The 22,029-nt window shown below is 40.4% G+C and overlaps 1 protein-coding gene across 1 annotated transcript in view; it reads left to right on the top strand.

Moving 5' to 3' along the window:
* The window catches only part of LOC134659173 (dymeclin), a 45,835-nt gene extending 24,181 nt beyond the window's left edge, over positions 1 to 21,654 (top strand). Inside the window, exons 8-18 of the mRNA XM_063514804.1 lie at positions 127 to 248; positions 2,721 to 2,808; positions 4,184 to 4,263; positions 5,317 to 5,439; positions 8,392 to 8,517; positions 9,580 to 9,742; positions 12,477 to 12,575; positions 14,363 to 14,421; positions 14,835 to 15,002; positions 19,758 to 19,883; positions 21,472 to 21,654. Coding sequence (XP_063370874.1) covers positions 127 to 248; positions 2,721 to 2,808; positions 4,184 to 4,263; positions 5,317 to 5,439; positions 8,392 to 8,517; positions 9,580 to 9,742; positions 12,477 to 12,575; positions 14,363 to 14,421; positions 14,835 to 15,002; positions 19,758 to 19,883; positions 21,472 to 21,615 — 1,298 coding nt within the window. The 3' untranslated portion in view covers positions 21,616 to 21,654. The remainder of the gene's footprint in view (positions 1 to 126; positions 249 to 2,720; positions 2,809 to 4,183; positions 4,264 to 5,316; positions 5,440 to 8,391; positions 8,518 to 9,579; positions 9,743 to 12,476; positions 12,576 to 14,362; positions 14,422 to 14,834; positions 15,003 to 19,757; positions 19,884 to 21,471) is intronic.
* The last annotated feature ends 375 nt before the right edge of the window (positions 21,655 to 22,029 follow it).

Consider the following 22,029-nt stretch of genomic DNA (forward strand, 5'->3'; position numbering starts at 1 on the left):
TGTTTACACGGGCAATATTAGATCCATAAGTATTTAATTAACACAATTAATTAACAACTTGATCCATACTTGATCAGATAAAAATCAGGGACACATAATTTTTGCCTTTTTTTATTTTCTTGACAGCTGGATTCTGGAACATGCTGACACTGAGCACTCCTGCTACCCCTACTATCTACAGCAGCCCCCCACAGGACAGGCACAGCCTCATGCAGGAGCTACAGAAGAGGCATCCACTGGCTAACCAAGTAAGTTCTGGAACATGCTGACACTGAGCAGCCCCCACCATCTATACCAGCCCCCCACAGGACAGGCACAGCCTCATGCAGGAGCTACAGAAGAGACATCCACTGGCTTACCAAGTAAGTTCTGGAGCATGCTGACCCTGCGCAGCCCCCACCATCTATACCAGCCCCCCACAGGACAGGCACAGCCTCATGCAGGAGCTACAGAAGAGACATCCTCTGGCTAACCAAGTAAGTTCTGGAGCATGCTGACCCTGCGCAGCCCCCACCATCTATACCAGCCCCCCACAGGACAGGCACAGCCTCATGCAGGAGCTACAGAAGAGACATCCTCTTGCTAACCAAGTAAGTTCTGGAGCATGCTGACCCTGCGCAGCCCCCACCATCTATACCAGCCCCCCACAGGACAGGCACAGCCTCATGCAGGAGCTACAGAAGAGACATCCTCTGGCTAACCAAGTAAGTTCTGGAGCATGCTGACCCTGCGCAGCCCCCACCATCTATACCAGCCCCCCACAGGACAGGCACAGCCTCATGCAGGAGCTACAGAAGAGACATCCTCTGGCTAACCAAGTAAGTTCTGGAGCATGCTGACCCTGCGCAGCCCCCACCATCTATACCAGCCCCCCACAGGACAGGCACAGCCTCATGCAGGAGCTACAGAAGAGACATCCACTGGCTAACCAAGTAAGTTCTGGAGCATGCTGACCCTGCGCAGCCCCCACCATCTATACCAGTCCCCCACAGGACAGGCACAGCCTCATGCAGGAGCTACAGAAGAGACATCCTCTGGCTAACCAAGTAAGTTCTGGAACATGCTGACACTGAGCAGCCCCCACCATCTATACCAGCCCCCCACAGGACAGGCACAGCCTCATGCAGGAGCTACAGAAGAGACATCCTCTGGCTAACCAAGTAAGTCTACATTACTTATTCAACTCATGAAATAAAACTACGGATTATATAACGTCGGGATGTAGAATAAATTCAACATACGCGATATAATCCGTTTTAATAGTTTTATTGTAACTATCGCGGTAACCGAAGACAATATTATTCAACTCATATATATAGACGGGTCTATCGCGAAATTTATTTTTCACCTCAGCAGCTCGAACAAGGGTACTTTGCTACTTAAAAACAGTGAGCAAAATCGCATTTGCTCACTGAGTGAGACAAATTGGGCAAAATACGATTTTGCTCACTCAGTGTGAAAAATGCGATTTTGCTCACTGTTTTTAAGTAGCAAAGTACCCTTGTTCGAGCTGCTGAGGTGAAAACTTAATTGTTAGTATATCTTAAGAAAACATGAGTGAATAGGTAAGTGATGAAGAAGGAATACATTTTTCGGGTTCTCTAATATGTTCTCACTGCTGAGGTGAAAAGTTTTGTGAACTACACGAGATCAAAGTTATTTACATCTCGTGCGCTTTTGAGTCCCTTACTACGCTCAAGATTCCAAATTAGATTCACTCGCTACGCTCGTGAATCTAGTATAGAATCTTTCGCTTGCACGGGACTCAAAATAAGCACTCGAAGAAATATCAAACTTTGATCTCTTGTTGTACAAATAACTATAATTACCTTTATTTACCGACGTTTCGACACAGGTTTCACTGGTCGTGGTCGCGGCTAACTGATGTCCCAGCAAAATGTAAAAACTGAGATTTGTGCAACTACCCGACGAAAAGTGTATGAAAAACATAACATAACTTGATAAGCTAGGAATGGTAAGATGTTTTACAGTACATATGGTGCTACTTTCCCGCCCTAGAGCGGTAACTAGCACAATACGTGTCAAATGGCCATATGTACTGTAAAACGTTCTACAATACACGTGCGAAAAGGTAATTCGCAACAAGTGGCGATAAATTAAAACACGACCGAAGGGAGTGTTTTAAATCGGCACGAGTTTTTACGGTTCCGTACCCAAAGGGTAAAAACGGGACCCTATTACTAATAAGACTCCACTGTTCGTCTGTCTGTCTGTCACCAGGCTGTATCTCATGAACTGTGATCCACGAGACCAACTGAGGAGTGTCTTTTCAAAAGGGTTTATTTTTTTCTTAGCGGTACTTCTAGAGAGAACCTTGCTCAAGAAAACTTAAGGTCCAATTTAGAAATAGATTCCCAGAAAAAATAAACCCTTTTGAAAAGACACTCCTCAACTGTCTAGTTGAAAATTTCACAGATGAGGTGCCCATTTCTGTTGTCGCTATAACAACAATTATTCAACAATTATTAATTAAATATTTGTAATATCTACCTCATTATTCGTTGGGGTTTTTTGTGTTGGCAAATAAATATCTTTTTATTTATTTACTTTACTAAAAACATAATAAAATGGGCTTACATACAACCAACGTGATTTTTTGCCGTTTTTGCGTATTCGTACGGAACCCTCCGTGCGCGAGTCCGACTCGCACTTAGCCGGTAGCTAAAGAAATTGAAATCTAAAATGTGTATATATTTCAGGCTTGCCTGCTGTTGCTCGCGCTGGCGAACCACTGTGCGACGCGCAACCTCTACCGCCAGGCGCTCCTCTCTGCTGCCGATACCGCCAGTAAGTAACACCTTTTTGTTGTTGGTCCCATATTGGGATACCCTCCTCCAATAGGGATGTTGACATGAATCGCGAATATATAACATGTTATGTTTTTACCATAGCAGGGAATATTAGAACGCGGAAAATCATATTTTGCAAGTGTAAATATGCGTAATAAATTAATTAAAAATAATCAAAAGTATTTAAAATAATGCCCAGTATCACGTGACTGCAAACGCCAATCGGAGCGCGTGACGTAATCACAGTGGAATCACCAAAGACAAGTTATAAAACCTGCCTAAAGCTTTGGATTCCTCCGAAAACGGTGCCGTCATATGACGGCCGACATATAGCGGCCGCAAAAGACGGCCGTCTTTACGGTGGCGACATGTGGAAATGGAAAGTACCACGGCGTCATAACACACCGTCATCCACCAAGGTCAAAGCGGCAAATTTGAAAAATGTAGGCGCGATGGGATAACGTCCCATAGAAAATTTGAATTTCGCGCCTTTTCCTACTGACAAGATTTGCTTGATCATCTATAATTTACTTGGAGGATGAAATATCATCAGAAGAGGAAAATAATCGTAGTACGGAATCATTTATTCAAATCTCGTGTCATTTATTCAAAATGGCGTCACCGCTATCTAATAAAACGTTCACGAAACTATCGACACCGTCATGACGGCCGTCATCTTACGTTACGTTGACAATCAACGTAACGTAACGCCGTCTAGGAAACCGCGCCATCTTGTTTACATAGACAACGTTCTAGTGACGTCAGTCAACGCTATATAGCGGCCGTAATATGACGGCACCGTTTTCGGAGGATTCCAAAGCTTAAGTGTCTACAGATTATCGTACCGAAACGCGATCTTGGTGCGGTGCGGCGCACGAATCGATAGTGTGTAAGGTGGTGCGTTAAGGACACAGCTATAAGATAGAGCGAGAAAGAAGGTCGCTGTCCGATGCGGTAATGTGTTAAGGCTTTAAAAAAAATTGTCAGTTGCCATATAAAGAATTAAAAAAATGACTGGCAGCAGTTTGTTTAAAACGCAGTTACGTCATCAAGGTCACGTGACAGTTTGGAGCGTTTAGGCGCGAAATTTAAACACGAAACTTATTATACATGTTTTTTTATTCAAAATTAATGAATATATATTTTTTTTGTTCTGTAATTATTACGAGTCTATCTACAAAATGAAACCAGTTCCAAAAAATTGTCAACATCCCTATTGATGGGGGATTTAAATCCTCTCAAGGCAGAGGGTTGGAGCCGGTGTAACCTTATTTGACATTCATAAACGCATTTGAATATGCCTAATAAACTATACAACGCCATATTCTCCATATAAATATGATTTATTATAAACAAATGTTTTTGTTATATAGACACAGCCACAACGCCGCAAAAGGAGCCAGAGAAAGGCTCAGGGCCGGAGATGACGCCGCCGCGAATAGAGATGGCCGCGGTAAATATCACCCGGAAAATGGAGTGTTGATCAGTCCAAAGACATGTAACTCCGTACAAGATGAATAAAACTAAAAAACGTGCCTCGGAAATCAATAAAAAGTCATTCTCGGATAGATGGCGCACACACCTTTGGCATATGCTCGGCTAGATGGCGTTGACGACGCCGTTTCATATTTAATTTACTATGGCAGGACCCCCCTATACTATCTATTCTCTTTGAGAATGACCAATGGCAAGAATACATCACGTTTTTGGAAAAGGGCTTTTTACTTCCCTGCTAGGAGGGATCAAAGTGCCACTTTTATTCTCTCCTGGGATCAAAGTGGCACTTTTATTCGCTGCTAGGAGGGATCAAAGTGCCACTTTTATTCTCTCCTGGGATCAAAGTGGCACTTTTATTCTCTCCTAGGATCAAAGTGGCACTTTTATTCGCTGCTAGGAGGGGCAAAGTGGCACTTTTATTCTCTGCTAGGAGGGATCAAAGTGCCACTTTTATTCGGTGCTAGGAGGGATCAAAGTGGCACTTTTATTCGCTGCTAGGAGGGATCAAATTGGCACTTTTATTTTCTGCTAGAAGGGATCACATTGGCACTTTTATTCTCTGCTAGGAGGGATCAAATTGGCACTTTTATTCTCTGCTAGGAGGGATCAAATTGGAACTTTTATTCGCTGCTAGGAGGGATCAAAATGGCACTTTTATTCTCTGCTAGGAAGGATCAAAGTGGCACTTTTATTCTCTGCTAGGAAGGATCAAAGTGGCACTTTTATTCTCTGCTAGGAAGGATCAAAGTGGCACTTTTATTCTCTGCTAGGAGGGATCAAAGTGGCACTTTTATTCGCTGCTAGGAGGGATCAAAGTGGCACTTTTATTCGCTGCTAGGAGGGATCAAAGTAGCACTTTTCTGTTCTAGGACATATATTTATTTTTCATATTTTTTTAGCTTTAATAATATTTGGGAACATTATAATTTCCTCATATACTATTATACTCGTTATAATTGTTAGTAATTAGTATTTCCATCTTGTATCCTAATGCGAAATCTGTCCGCAGCTCCACAAAGCCCTATGCGCCACGGCGGGCTGCGAACATTCTACACTACTTCTGTATTTGATGTTGCACTCGTGTAAAGCCTACAAACGGCACGTGAGCAACGTGGACCACATAGACCACTTGGTAAGTGCGTGAAGTAATATCAGAAAAGGGGTCTTTATTATTATTATTATTTATTTATTTCTCTTCTTAGGTTGGTTTTTTACAATATGGATATAAAAATAAAATACAAAAACACTTACAAAAACAATACAAAATACTTATAAACATATTATAAAAAACCTAACCTAGGGTGCCGCCAGCAGCGGGGCAAGGCCCAAGCTGCCGGTGGTCAGGGCTGCAGAGAGAGGAACCGGCGGACTATCCGCGCCGTGTCCAAGATCACCGCCTTCTGCATCTGACCCTTGATCCAACCACCTATTATTATTATTATTATATAATTATAGGCGAGCAGCTATTGAGCTGATGAGCCTATGTCACACAGTGTCCAGTGTTATATAGTTCAAAGTTTGTATAGTCATATCACTTCACTAGTAATCATCAGTCTAACTTATTGCTTAAAAGCCAATTGTCCAATCTGTTTTTAAACACATTGACCGAGGGGGCAGTCACAACACTATCCGGTAAACGGTTCCAAGCCGCCACGACACGGTTGGACAAGGAATGATATGCAGCTTTAGCTTTATTGTTTCCCAAAAAGTTTTAAGTCATAAATACATTATGACTTAAAACTGCCCGTATTTTCGTTAATTCATAATTCATATATTTATTACATCCATGGTAAGTACACAAGTGTTACATATGTAATAGTAAGCCCTAGCGATAGTAACCTCCTTGGTTAGTCATAATACTCATAATTTATTTGGTTCAGAAACGCGTCACTTTTCAGGCTTGCCATAAAACAAACCTAACCTAACATATCTATAGGTTAATCTTACGAAAATCCTGAAAAGTTAACGGTTTCAGTTTTATGACCAATGATAATATTATGACAAACAATACATTATGACTTAAAACTTTATGGGAAACAAAGGGAGCCCACAGAAAAGGCTTATATGTAGGTGCGATCAGTTGAGATATCTCGAAATTGTAAAATGGACAAAGCTGTATCTAATCTAATACCTAATCTAATAACGAGCAATTCTTATATATATATATATATATTTCGAGGATCTCGGAAACGGCTCTAACGATTTGATGAAATTTACTATATGGGGGTTTTCGGGGGCGAGAAATCGATCTAGCTAATAGGTCTTATCTCTGGGAAAACGCGCATTTTCGAGTTTTTATATGTTTTCCGAGCGAAGCTCGGTCACCCAGATATTATTTTTTAATACGAACAGATAGATATAAATAAAGCTAATGCATATATTTGGCAGCATTACCGAATAAAACATAATAATTAAAGAAGATCGACAAATAAAAACTATGTCCAAAATATTTTATTACATTTCAGCGTAAACTGACGCTCACTAGTTTAGTGCGGTTGATTACGAAACAGAAGCAGGCGTGGCTCACTCCGCGATTTCGTCGCTTTGCTACAGGTAGCTAAAAGTACATCCGTTCCGCCCCAATTTTGGGGAAAGCCATAAGCCGCGCGTGGCGCTGTCGCCACCTAGCGGCCATATCTGTGCTGATCGTAACAGACGCGTTTTGTTAGAGAGTGAGTCTTCTGTACTTAGTACTATTATTTATTCTGTGACAGAAGTAATTTTACTATGTCGAAATATATGTCTTGACACAGAATAAATAATAGTACTAGTTAGAGAAGATTCATTCTCTAACAAAACGCGTCTATTACGACAGATATGACCGCTAGGTGGCGCAAGCGCGAGCAGGCGTCTGTTCCGTGACGTTGTGCAGCAATTACTACGGCTAGACACCAAAATTGGTGTAGGCCATATGTACTTGTAGGTACTTATAGCAACGCGACGAAATGCTTCGATCAACACGGGCTTCCGACACGTCGGAAGGGATAGGCCCAAGCGATATCTTGACATTCAAATCATTCTGCCATTTGTCGCGGGGGGGAACGTGCACACAGTCGCACTTCTCACACACTTACATACAAAATCCAATCTGTAATGACGACACAAATACATAGAAAATGACACACGTCAAAGACAAATCTTGCAAACCTCGATCTCTTTTTGTGTACGGATGAGTCACAAGTGTGACAACACGCACACTAACACATTTACGTCGAAGAATTTTATTGTATTCTGAGAGATGAGAAGTCGGATTTGTCGCTCGACCGATCCGCAATTTGTACTGGGCGAGCAAAATCGATAAATCCAGCAATTACATGAGACTAAAATATAATAATTGTGTTTAATTGTAATTAAACGTATGACATGTAAAAAAAATATTACATGTGAAATGTAACACCTTCTTTTTGTAAATTTGATGTCCTCGACCTCTTTTTACAACAAATAACCGAGCAATTGGGCATTTTTTCTGCTGCTGTGTTCATTCGCGCGTCTGGACTCGGTCTAGTTAAAAATCCGAGCGCAACTAGTTTTATTACCCGCGCTAGATCAGTTGATCTTGTACCTATTAGGCAGAGGGGAAATAGTGCGAATGCCGCATCCCTTCCGTGTTGATCGAAGACGAAATGGCTTATTCTTGTTGCCAAGTGGACTCCAGCCCTAGTAGCACGGTCGCATTTTTATCATTTATCACCATGCCTGTCACGTTCTAACAAGTATGTAAGTGCGAAAGTGACGGGCTTAGTGATAGTCGATAAAAATGGATCCGTGCTGAGCCCGCAGGATGCCATGAGCTACGGCAATAAGCCTAAGCCTAAAATATGTTAGGGTTAATCAACTTTTTCTTGTCACACGTTGCTATGGTTACGGTCTCCTGAGTCACTCTTAAAATTCTAGGTTTTCGTATTTAAATGAGCCAATCTTGCATTTTATGGTGCTAATAAGACCTTTCCATAATGGGACATCTACTGAGCATGTTAGTAGAACATGGTACAGCAGTTCTTCTAACAATCTATGCTACTATTGTCTCCCCGCTTATGGGACAGAATAACAACAGGAAATTGACCTATTTTTCTTATGTTTGCAGATAGTCCCAATACTCCAGGTGCTATACAACGCACCAGACAGCAACTCGCACCACATATACATGTCTCTGATAGTGTTACTCATACTTACTGAAGACGACGCTCTTATAAAGAATGTACATCTTATTGTAAGTATAACCATAGAGAAAAAAATACATAGATTGCTCACTCCATACATCAGTTTTAGGACCAAAAAGACTATTAGCATCTAGCATCGAGTAGCGGAACTATCAGTACTGCTACTTGACAATAGATGTAGCACCGACCGGAAAGTCTTATGCTGTTGAGATAAGACTTTCCGGTCGGTGCTACATCTATTGTCAAGTAGCAGTACTGATAGTTCCGCTACTCGATGCTAGATGTAGACACTGAAATTAATAGTCTAACTGATGTACTTTTGTCTTACTATATTTCTCTACTAGTAAACTGTAGTGTATGATATGGTATTATGGTTACAAGCATGTCAAGAGAATTATTGCCATCTATGTCAATTAAGAACTAAACTAATCTAAATTAAAATATATCTAAATAAGGCCCGCGCTGCCAAAAATGCTGGCCGCATTCCCTCGCTGAATGCCAATACTTATGCGCTGCGAGAGAAAGCTGCCAGCTCTCTGGTCACCCATAGTATCGATGAGCTTTTTGCATAGTTAGTTAAAAGCCTAATCAAAGTATGATCAATATGTGTAAAGGTTAACTGGAAGAGCTCCCTCAAGGGATAAGTTTGCCTTTGTAAATTTTTGAAGTGAAAACTTCTTTAGCGGCGCTGTGCACTTTTTGAGGTTGGGAAAAAATATTAAACTCGAGACAGCGTAAGACGATCACGTGACTGTCTTACGGTCACGTGACCGTAAGACGGACACGTGACCTGATCGAAAAACTGTTACATGTATTGTCATTGAGTTTTTCTTTATTGATTTAAATGCCATCTAGTGAGTTTCGCTCTAACTGGTATTAATATATCTAGAGTACTAACAGTGATGTGCTTAGGGGTTTCAAGTAATTAACGCTAACGCTAGATGGCGTTAACCTCAATTATACATAGTGCATTTTGCACTAGTCATTGAGTTTTCACTTCTGCCGGCACTCCCTGAGCGCAACCCGTTGTTTGTTTGTTATTTTTAATATGTTTTTTTGTACAATAAAGAGTTAACTATATACTACTATGTGATACTGTCTTACTCTTTCAGACATTAAAGAACATCCCCTGGTACACAGAGCGTCAGATATCAGAGGTGTCACTCGGCGGGCTTATGGTTTTAGTACTAGTCCGGGCCCTGCAGTACAACATGGCGCGCGTGCGCGATAAATACTTACACACCAACTGCCTCGCCGCCATCGCTAATATGAGCTGTAAGTCACTTATTACACAGAATTAATAATAGTACTAGGTACAGAAGATTCACTCTACAAAACGCGTCTATTACGAGAGATATGACCGCTAGGTGGCGTGAGCGTGAGCAGGCGTCCGCTCCGTAGCGGTGCGCGGCAACTACTATGGCCAGACACCAAAATTGGTGGTAACCAAAGTTAGGCACGCCTGCTTATTATTAATGTATGTATTATAAAAAGCCATAATGTACATTTTCGACTCGATTTTCTATAGAACTCACTAAATTGTTGAGATCCAACCGACCGCGCCAGTAATCAATTTAGTTATATAAGCAAAAAGTAAGTTAGTGAGGTCACGACCCTCGTTCCGGGTCATTCCTGATGCAGAGGCTGTCTATCGCGGTTCAGCGTGGCAATGCGGCGAGCGTGATGGGCACCTTTGCATCTGGAAGGTAAAAAACGAGGTGTAAGTATATTCAGACATTGAGAAACAGAGGTCAGATATCAGAGGTGTCACTCGGCGGGCTGATGGTGTTAGTACTAGTCCGGGCCCTGCAGTACAACATGGCGCGCGTGCGCGATAAATACTTACATACCAACTGCCTCGCTGCCATCGCTAATATGAGCTGTAAGTCACTTATTACACAGAATTAATAATAGTACTAGGTACAGAAGATTCACTCTACAAAACGCGTCTATTACGACCGATATGACCGCTAGGTCCGTTCCGTAGCGGTGCGCGGCAACAATTATGGCTAAACAACAAAAGAGTGAACCACGCCTGCTTATTATTAATTTCTGTATTATAATTTATAAAAGCCATATAATGTAAATTAGAATCGATACGATTTTTCTATAGAACTGGCTATATTGTTGAGATCCAACCGACTGCGCCAGGTAATCGACTGATAGCTTTTAACGTTAAAAAAAAGTAAATAGTTATTTGTACAACAAGATATATTATTATTTTTCACCTCAGCAGCTCGAACAAGGGTACTTTGATTCTTAAAAACAGTGAGCAAAATGCGATTTTGCTCACTGAGTGAGACAAAATGACATTCAAGTGACCTTTATAGTCAAATGTCATTTCAACATGCGAGGTCTAATAAAAGTTCGAAATACTTGGGTTCTATTATCTCTGTCCCTTTCACACTGTTAGCAAAAAGAAACAGACAAAAAAAAGCGGCCAAGTGCGAGTCGGACTCGCCCATGAAGGGTTCCGTATTTAGGCGATTTATGACGTATAAAAAAAACTACTTACTAGATCTCGTTCAAACCAATTTTCGGTGGAAGTTTACATGGTAATGTACATCATATATTTTTTTTAGTTTTATCATTCTCTTATTTTAGAAGTTACAGGGGGGGGGGACACACATTTTACCACTTTGGAAGCGTCTCTCGCGCAAACTATTCAGTTTAGAAAAAAATGATATTAGGAACCTCAATATCATTTTTGAAGACCTATCCATAGATACCCCACACGTATGGGTTTGATGAAAAAAAAATTTTTGAGTTTCAGTTCGAAGTATGGGGAACCCCAAAAATTTATTGTTTTTTTTCTATTTTTGTGTGAAAATCTTAATGCGGTTCACAGAATACATCTACTTACCAAGTTTCAACAGTATAGTTCTTATAGTTTCGGAGAAAAGTGGCTGTGACATACGGACGGACAGACAGACGGACAGACGGACAGACAGACAGACATGACGAATCTATAAGGGTTCCGTTTTTTGCCATTTGGCTACGGAACCCTAAAAAAAGTTAAAACGATATTCAACGGTATATTCACGGTTTATAATAGACCCCCGAAAAACTTCAGACCGCATCGTTCCAAACCACGTACGAGTATGAATTCTTAATAATTAATTAATAAAAATAAAGTTTAAGATTTGATAAAAACTGATAAAATACTATATTTTAGGTATTTTATTGTACAATTAAAATAATGAACTTAAAAAATACACAGATCATCACGCAAAATTAATTATTTTACTTTTAAGAATTTCTACCATAGTTGACAAATAGTACGTATCCGCAATTCGGACCGTATCTTACAAAGATTTTTTTTACAAAAAAAGTTGTCGATTGAAGTGTCAGTTAATATTTGTTATTTCTATATTATTTTACTGGAATTTATTATTACGTTTTGTTTTTGGGTTCCATTGCGGTAATTAAACTTAATTGTTTGTATATCTTAAGTAAACATGAGTGCAGGTATTATCATGCCGCGATCAGAAAGGGATTAGAAATAACAGATTTCCATACACTTACGTCAAAATCAATATGGATTGACAGCTATCTCAATCCCTTTCTAATCGCGATTCAGTAATATTAAGTGATGAAGAAGGATTACATTTTTCAAGTTGTCTAATAGGTAGGTATGTTCTCACTGCTTAGGTGAAAAATGTTGTGTACTACACGAGATCAAAGTTATTTACATCTCGTGCGCTTTTGAGTCCCTTACTACGCTCAAGATTGTAAATTAGATTAGAATCTAATAATAGAAAATAGAATCTTTCGCTTGCACGGGACTCAAAATAAGCACTCGAAGAAATATCAAACTTTGATCACTTGTTGTACAAATAACTATTTCACTTACTTTTGACTAGTTTTTCCTTCACCGGGATTCAAACTATCTCCATAGTCTCTGACCACATTAACTTTGCACAAACTTGGAATTTCATAGAAATAGTGACATTTGTCATTGAAAATGGCATGCAGAGCTTGATCCAACTCTAAGTTTGAATGGTTCTAGGTGAGTTCAGAAACCTGCACCCGTACGTGGCGCAGAGGCTGGTGTCGCTGTTCGAGACGCTCTCGAAGCGGAGAGCGAGGCTATGCAACGAAATAGAAGGTAAATAACTCTATCCCCTATATGGAATAAACTAATTAGTTATTTTTTGAATTATTGATGTTTTTTGAACCACAGGACATTGAGATGTATTCATAAATTAAATCCAATCAGTTAACCTACCGACTGCGCCAGATACTATAAGTACCTAAGTTTCCTAAATATACATTGATATAGTATAAAGAACTGGATACCCAATCAGCCGCCAAAAATGGCCCCACAAAAGTGATGTCAAAACAGATCATGCATTACTTTTTCGTTTAGTCTTGTTTGAAACGCTCAAATGTGAAGTTGTCAACAATTACGAAATGTGCCGTTAAAATATGTAAAAATAACAATGATAAAACAAGGAAAAAGGATGGAATGTATTTCTTTCGGTTAGTTCTTTGGATAGCATTACATAATTTATGTAATCTGGTGGTAATTTTATGGTTTTGAATAAATTAATTTGTTAGTACCAAAGAAGGGATGTTAAGGAACAAAAATCTAATGAGTCGATGTGAGGTCAATATTTATTTTTATTTTTATATGGAATTCATAAGAAATAATATTATGTTTAAATTCAAGATTTCCAAGAAAACCTATGCGACGTGCAAAGTGGACTGCTATTTAATTATAGCAAGAGATAGGGGTGATGCAGTTTTAAACAAGGCAAAACGGCACTTGTGTGTTCGGCCCATTTCCCTGTTTCCGACATATACACCACCAATAAGGGCTTATATCGACTAACTGTAAATGCTAAACCTGTCGGAACACAGTGACAACCACAGGATTTTTTTTATAAAGTATAGGTAGAGATTATAAAAAAAATCCAATCAGTATCTAAATGTCCCCGTGCACCCGCGCTATGAGTAAATGTAGATCTTAAATACACAGTTATTTAATAAGTAGAATTTATTTCAAGGAAATTAGTATTTAAAGACGTATACTTACGAATTAAAAATTTAATTTGTTTGAATTTGAACCACGAATTAATTTTATTTGAGCTCCCGATTAAATTAAATTTGTTTTATTTATTACTTCAATTGGTTTTCCTGTACAGTAATACATATTAAAGTGTACCAAAGTGACTCCATTCGTTCATTATTCTCGTTTGACGTTGTTTGACGTAAATATGTTACGTTTAGTGCCAACGGACTAAATTTTTTTAACAGTGTTGGTACTTATGTTTGCAAATTTGACACTTAATGTTTACGACATTAAGCTCTTTTCTGTACGAAACATTTATCTTGACTCAAAATTTACGTAAGCGTTTTTATCATCAATGCAAATGGTGCGAAACGTCATTGGGATCCACATTTCTTGACGTGTTTGTTCTGCTTTGTGTGTCTATTTCTTTTATATTAAGTCAGTGTAAATATAGTTAACAGTGTGGACGAAATCTGTATTATGAAATATAAGTTCATAAGTATTACACTGGGGTTGGCAACTGTCAAAGGTTTGCATAGATGGCGCCATCATAGCTTGCCCCTTTGGCTTAAAGGGCTGGCATCCAGGGCATTAAAAAAACACGAATTTGAGACAATTCTAGGGTTTGACAGGGCAAGCTATGATGGCGCCATCTGCTAAATACTTCGACCGGCCAACCCCATTGACTAAAGTGAATGGAATAAATAATGAATGTATGAAATCACACACACAAAACATGTGGTTATGTGCATGGCAATTAGCTGTAGTGAGGCAGTCTGCGGTTACTAATACATAACACTTTTGTTTCGTTCTATATGTATATTTCTTTTATCTCGTGTCTATGATTCTGACATAGATTAAACACTGTTATTTTGTTTCAGGCGGAGATATTAATAATATAGAATTACCACATCATGCAGAGGAGAAGACAGAAGAAATAGTAAGCATTACAAATTACATTTACTGAAAATATTGGCGCAAATATTTTAGCCCCAAGGGTAGACGATTGAAATTATCAAACTGGATTTTTCATTTTTAATGCTATTAATGGTGAAATTATAACATTCAATACGCGTTTTGTACACATATTAAATCAGTAAAATCACTTTTATGACCGGGGGCCCGTTTCTCAAAAGCTTGTAACTTGTAATACTAGTGGAAGTCCCTTTCTAACAAAAGCTGTCAAAAAGTGACATCCCGCTTGTATTACAAGTTACAAGCTTTTGAGAAACCCCGGGTCTATAGCCACCTTTATAATACCGACGTTTCAACAAACAAAACATAGAAAATAAATTCGCGATAGACGCTATTGTAAATGCGATTTAATAATCATGAAATTGTCTCTACTTCCAGGTGGAACATATCCAGGTGCTAGACGAAGTGCTGCGAATGCTGCTGGAGATAATGAACTCCTGTCTCACCCACCAGCTGCAGAATAACCCCAACATGGTGTACTGTCTCCTGCACAAGCGGCAGCTCTTCCAGAACAACCCGCATCACATCACGCAGAACATTGAAATGGTAACTATATGACTACTGCTGGAGATAATGAACTCCTGCTTGACCCACCAGCTGCAGGACAACCCCAACATGGTGTACTGTCTCCTGCACAAGCGGCAGCTCTTCCAGAACAACCCTCATCACATCACGCAGAACATTGAAATGGTAAATATATGACTACTGCTGGAGATAATGAACTCCTGTCTCACCCACCAGCTGCAGAACAACCCCAACATGGTGTACTGTCTCCTGCACAAGCGGCAGCTCTTCCAGAACAACCCGCATCACATCACGCAGAACATTGAAATGGTAACTATATGACTACTGCTGGAGATAATGAACTCCTGTCTCACCCACCAGCTGCAGAACAACCCCAACATGGTGTACTGTCTCCTGCACAAGCGGCAGCTCTTCCAGAACAACCCGCATCACATCACGCAGAACATTGAAATGGTAACTATATGACTACTGCTGGAGATAATGAACTCCTGCTTGACCCACCAGCTGCAGGACAACCCCAACATGGTGTACTGTCTCCTGCACAAGCGGCAGCTCTTCCAGAACAACCCTCATCACATCACGCAGAACATTGAAATGGTAAATATATGACTACTGCTGGAGATAATGAACTCCTGTCTCACCCACCAGCTGCAGAACAACCCCAACATGGTGTACTGTCTCCTGCACAAGCGGCAGCTCTTCCAGAACAACCCGCATCACATCACGCAGAACATTGAAATGGTAACTATATGACTACTGCTGGAGATAATGAACTCCTGTCTCACCCACCAGCTGCAGAACAACCCCAACATGGTGTACTGTCTCCTGCACAAGCGGCAGCTCTTCCAGAACAACCCGCATCACATCACGCAGAACATTGAAATGGTAACTATATGACTACTGCTGGAGATAATGAACTCCTGTCTCACCCACCAGCTGCAGAACAACCCCAACATGGTGTACTGTCTCCTGCACAAGCGGCAGCTCTTCCAGAACAACCCGCATCACATCACGCAGAACATTGAAATGGTAACTATATGACTACTGCTGGAGATAATGAACTCCTGTCTCACCCACCAGCTGCAGAACAACCCCAACATGGTGTACTGTCTCCTGCACAAGCGGCAGCTCTTCCAGAACAACCCGCATCACATCACGCAGAACATTGAAATGGTAACTATATGACTACTGCTGGAGATAATGAACTCCTGCTTGACCCACCAGCTGCAGGACAACCCCAACATGGTGTACTGTCTCCTGCACAAGCGGCAACTCTTCCAGAACAACCCGCATCACATCACGCAGAACATTGAAATGGTAACTATATGACTACTGCTGGAGATAATGAACTCCTGCTTGACCCACCAGCTGCAGCACAACCCAACATGGTGTACTGTCTCCTGCACAAGCGGCAACTCTTCCAGAACAACCCGCATCACATCACGCAGAACATTGAAATGGTAACTATATGACTACTGCTGGAGATAATGAACTCCTGCTTGACCCACCAGCTGCAGGACAACCCCAACATGGTGTACTGTCTCCTGCACAAGCGGCAACTCTTCCAGAACAACCCGCATCACATCACGCAGAACATTGAAATGGTAACTATATGACTACTGCTGGAGATAATGAACTCCTGCTTGACCCACCAGCTGCAGCACAACCCAACATGGTGTACTGTCTCCTGCACAAGCGGCAACTCTTCCAGAACAACCCGCATCACATCACGCAGAACATTGAAATGGTAACTATATGACTACTGCTGGAGATAATGAACTCCTGCTTGACCCACCAGCTGCAGGACAACCCCAACATGGTGTACTGTCTCCTGCACAAGCGGCAACTCTTCCAGAACAACCCGCATCACATCACGCAGAACATTGAAATGGTAAACTATATGACTACTGCTGGAGATAATGAACTCCTGTCTCACCCACCAGCTGCAGGACAACCCCAACATGGTGTACTGTCTCCTGCACAAGCGGCAGCTCTTCCAGAACAACCCGCATCACATCACGCAGAACATTGAAATGGTAACTATATGACTACTGCTGGAGATAATGAACTCCTGCTTGACTCACCAGCTGCAGCACTGAGACTGCACGATTGGCTCGAATTCGTGAGTGACACCGCTGAACTAGTACCATTTTTAGGCCCGTCCTGAGATATACGTCAATGGTGAATATTGTCATTATGATCGTTACGATGTAAATAAGTCATCGTGTTGCGCGCGTTTGCAACTTCAACTTCAACATTTATTCAGCAAATAGGCCACAAGGGCACTTTTACACGTCAACATTGAATTTACATACAAGCAAAATAATAATAATTATACATCAACAATTATTAAATACAACTACAACTACCAAATCAAACTAACGTAATACAATTACTTAGAGATGTATAAGGTCTCTTAATGTCGAATTACATAAAAAAACTATAATAATAATATTAAAATAAAAACAAAACAGATACATGGAAAAAAAATCTAAACTTATTTAGAGGTGTAAATGTCTCTAAGTGTCAGAACTAAAAAATAACATAGTTTATCAAATTATCCTTAGAGATGTATAGGGTCTCCAAGAGTCACAATCCTGTATGATTAACACATTACGAGAAAAAAAAACATACGAGAACCGAATGAGGCGTCTCACTGCAATTAAATTAAAAAATAAAGTTACTAAATATATTCGTGTTAGCTTAAACAGACCCGTCTCCACAAACAGCACCCGTTCACGAGTACGACGCGTATCTCAGCCATCGCCTCCCTCAACCTTCATTCGGGAAAGTGGCGACCCGATCAACGACGCCACCGTAAGCAAAGACTTTTAAGCGAGCATGACATGTTCAAGCTACCGGCCTATATTAATATTAAAATAGTGATAACACTTAGCTGTGAGACACAGCATTTTGTGCTCGTATGTTACATAAAAGACGGTATAGCTTCACATAATTACTAGCCTAAATTGACTTAGAGATGTAAAGGTCTCTAAGTGTCCGAATCATTAAAAATATAAGTATGTACAATAAAATAAAAATAATAAAATGAATAAATACTTAGGGATGTAAAGGTCTCCAAGTGTCAGAATCATTAAAAATAAAATAAATAATTACTTAGAGATGTATATGGTCTCCAAGTGTCCAAAACTAAAATTAAATTAAACAATATAATCAAGCGAGAACATGATTGTCTCATGTGTCAATTCGACTGGACACTAGCATATTTAATTTACAATGAAAAAACAATATTTATTGAACTCTTATCATACTATCGAAATCAAGCTACAGGCTTAAAGGCATCTCTATCGTGTATAAAATCATTTACAGTGTAGTACGCCTTACTTAACAAGGAGCGCTTAATGTGTGACTTAAATTTGGTAAGTGGTAAATTCGCTATGTCAGTAGGGACTTTGTTATAAAAACGTGTACAGTTCCCGACGAAAGACGTACTAACCTTACGGAGGCGGTGGGCGGGCACAGCAAGTTTATGTTTGTTTCTAGTGTTATAGTTATGAATGTCACTGTTAAGCTTGAATTCGTGGCTGTTTTTCCGAACATACATAATATTCTCAAGTATGTATTGAGATGCAATGGTAAGAATGTTAACCTCTTTGAATTTCTCTCTCAGAGATACTCGAGCGCCCAGTCCATAGATGGAACGTACAGCTCGTTTTTGCAGCACAAATATTGTCTGAATGTCTGCCGCTTTTCCCCACAACAGAATTCCATACGACATAACACTATGGAAATAACTAAAGTATACCAGCCTGGCCGTCTCTACGTTTGTTAGCTGTCTGATTCTCCTCACTGCATAGGCTGCTGAACTGAGTTTGCCGGCTAGAGTGGCTATATGTGCATGCCATTGCAGTTTTGAGTCTAAAGTGACTCCCAGGAAAACAGTTCGATCTTCAAATTCCAGCGTATCACCTTTTATTTTAATCTTGCTGTTAGTTACCTGCTTGACGTTAGGTAGCGTAAACTTGATGCATTTGGTTTTCTTGGCGTTCAAAAGCAAATTGTTTGCCGTAAACCAGTTTAGATAGATAAACGGTAGATAGCGCTTCATTAATGCTATCGAAGCTATTTTCCTTTCTGTCCACTTTAAATATAAGGGAAGTGTCATCTGCGAATAACACTATATCATGTCTATCTTGCACAACTTTTGGTAAATCATTAATGTATACCAAAAACAGGAAGGGACCAAGAATTGAACCTTGAGGCACTCCGAGGGCTACCGGGGACCCCGCTGATTGAGCTCCATTAATAACTACTCGCTGAGTTCTATCCGAAAGGTACGATGAGACTAGGTCAAGGGCACTAGCCTTTATCCCATAGCGGCTTAATTTTCTCTTTAAATTTTCGTGATCAACGCAATCAAATGCCTTTGACAGATCACAGAAAATTCCCACAGCATCTTGAGCTTTTTCCCAAGCGTCAAAGATGTGTTTTAGAAGTACCGCACCGGCGTCAGTAGTAGATCGATGCGTTATCGTTAGATTGTAATTTATTTTAGGTTGTATTTCCATACATTTTTGAAAAAACGAACACTCCTTGCCCTGCTTTGTGTACTTAAAATTACCTACTTTGTTTACCACTACATTTTTGCAAATAAATATCTTGTATACAATACTGATATAATCAAGCTTTTCAATCTCGTACCTCACTTAGGCAACTCAGCAAGCTTCGTTGCCTAAACACGGTACTCGACTGAAAAGCTCTCCATTATATCACGATTGTATAAAATACTAATACTCAACCGGTTTTTGGTTACAGGTGATAGGTTATTTCTCGACACGGCTCCAACGGGTCCAAGATGGCGCCGGTGGCGACCTCAGCGTCACAGAGGTGCTCGCGTGCATCAAAAAAGGTGCTGAGCAGTGGTCTAGTGACAGGTTAAAGGTAAACTAAATATATCACCTAAAAACCGGCCAAGTGCGAGTCGGTCTCGCTTTCCAAGGTACATTAAGTCCGACTCACGCTTGACTGCACATTTCTAATATAGATGGTCAAGCAAATCTTGTCAGTAGAAAAAGGCGCGAAATTCCAATTTTCTATGGGACGATATCTTTTCGTGCCTACATTTTTCAAATTTGCCGCCTTTTTCTACTGACGAGATCTGCTTGACCATCTATAGGTTACCCTGTCATCTATTGTTTAAAATTTAAATTATCACAATCACAATATTCACAATAGTAAAATGGTTATCATATCATGTTAATGTGCTTTTGCAAATTGCTTATAAATATTTATAAAAGAAATTGTGGATTTGTGAGTTTTTTATTCTAATTAGAGCATACGATCAAATCGAATCTAACCAATCATTTCCGTCAGGACGTATTAGAAATTAAAAACTGATGAAATAAATGTCATATCATCATCTTCCTCGCGTTGTCCCGGCATTTTGACACGGCTCATGGGAGCCTGGGGTCCGCTTGGCAACTAATCCCAGTAATTGGCGTGAGCACTAGTTTTACGAAAGCGACTGTCATCTGACCTTCCAATCCAGAGGGTAAACTAGGCCCGTATTGGGATTAGTCCGGTTTCCTCACGATGTTTTCCTTCACCGAAAAGCGACTGGTAAATATCAAATGATATTTCGTACATAAGTTCCGAAAAACTCATTGGTACGAGCCGGGGTTCGAACCCGCGACCTCCGGATTGCAAGTCGCACGCTCTTACCGCTAGGTCACCAGCGCTTTCAAATGAAATAAATGTCATATATTAAAGAAAAAATAAATATAGGAGGTGCAAGCGCATATTGCTCGCTCTTACAGTTGGTCAAAGACGCATATACGTAGTCTTAGTAAGATGGCATAAATATAGTCGAGAAATTAGGACGGGTACCACCGTGGCGGGGTGGCCGAGGGGTTCGAATCCGGCCTTCACCACTGGAGGGCTTCGTCACTTTTTCTTTAATATATGACATCTATTTCAGTTTATAATTCATAGTGTATAGTAGTGTGACTACTTAAAAAAAACACAGATCAAAATATTTAATAAAATAGTTTGATTTGTTCCCAAAGTTGTCTATATCAGGGATGTTGCGGATGCCGATTTTTTGACATCCGCGGACGCGGATGCGGATTTTTGAAGGCTCACATTCGCGGATGCGGATGTCAAGATAGGCACATAAAAAACGTCAAATATTACATTTTAGTAATTTTTATTTCAAAAAACCGGCCAGGTGCGAGTCGGACTCGCGTTCCAAGGGTTCCGTACATTAAGTCCCACTCACGCTTGACTGCTAATTTCTAATAGGTTTTTTTGGCTAATGACTAAATTACCTAGCAGTCTAGCACTTACGCCGATGCTAAGACGTCGTGTACCGACCTGTTCCACATCCGCATCCGCATTAAATCCGCATCGATTTTATGCGGATGCGGATGTCGAAAATAATGCGGAAGTTCTGCGATTGCGGATGCGGATATTCGCAACATCCCTGGTCTATATCATGTAGTTAAACTTTTTTTTACAATATTTCTCCCAGAAATTCCCCGACCTGAAATTCCGCTACGTGGAAGAGGAAAGGCCCGAGGAGTTCTTCACCCCGTACGTGTGGTCGCTAGTGGGGGGGTGCGGGGGGGTGTACTGGAGCAGCGAGTGCGCGCGCGCAGCCTCCGCGCTCTGCTGATACCCGGGTGCTCCGGCGTTCGTCCTCAATTATACAACTTTCTAGTTATTTTTATTCGGTAGACTAAAATCACATTTCATAGCTTGGAGGATACAACTAAACGGAGTAGCCATTAACATGCTTTCCCCTCTGTCGAAAATAGGCGGCCAACGGTCATACACAATGTATGGACTGACGTTTATCTGACATGGCTATTTTTACGTTATGCATACATTTGACGTTCCCCTCCCCCGCAAAAATCGGCAGACTGTTTTGTACAGAAAATTACAGACATGGCGTCTCCGTTTGATTATATCCTCCAAGTTTCATAGTATGAAATGACATTTTATGTTCATACTATGAAATGTAATTTCAGTCTACCGAATAAAAAATAGACTTTAGGTTTTTTTTTTAGTTTTTTTTTTTGTATTTTGT

Source organism: Cydia amplana, chromosome 24, assembly GCF_948474715.1.
Source record: "Cydia amplana chromosome 24, ilCydAmpl1.1, whole genome shotgun sequence".
Classification (NCBI taxonomy): Eukaryota; Metazoa; Arthropoda; class Insecta; order Lepidoptera; family Tortricidae; genus Cydia; species Cydia amplana.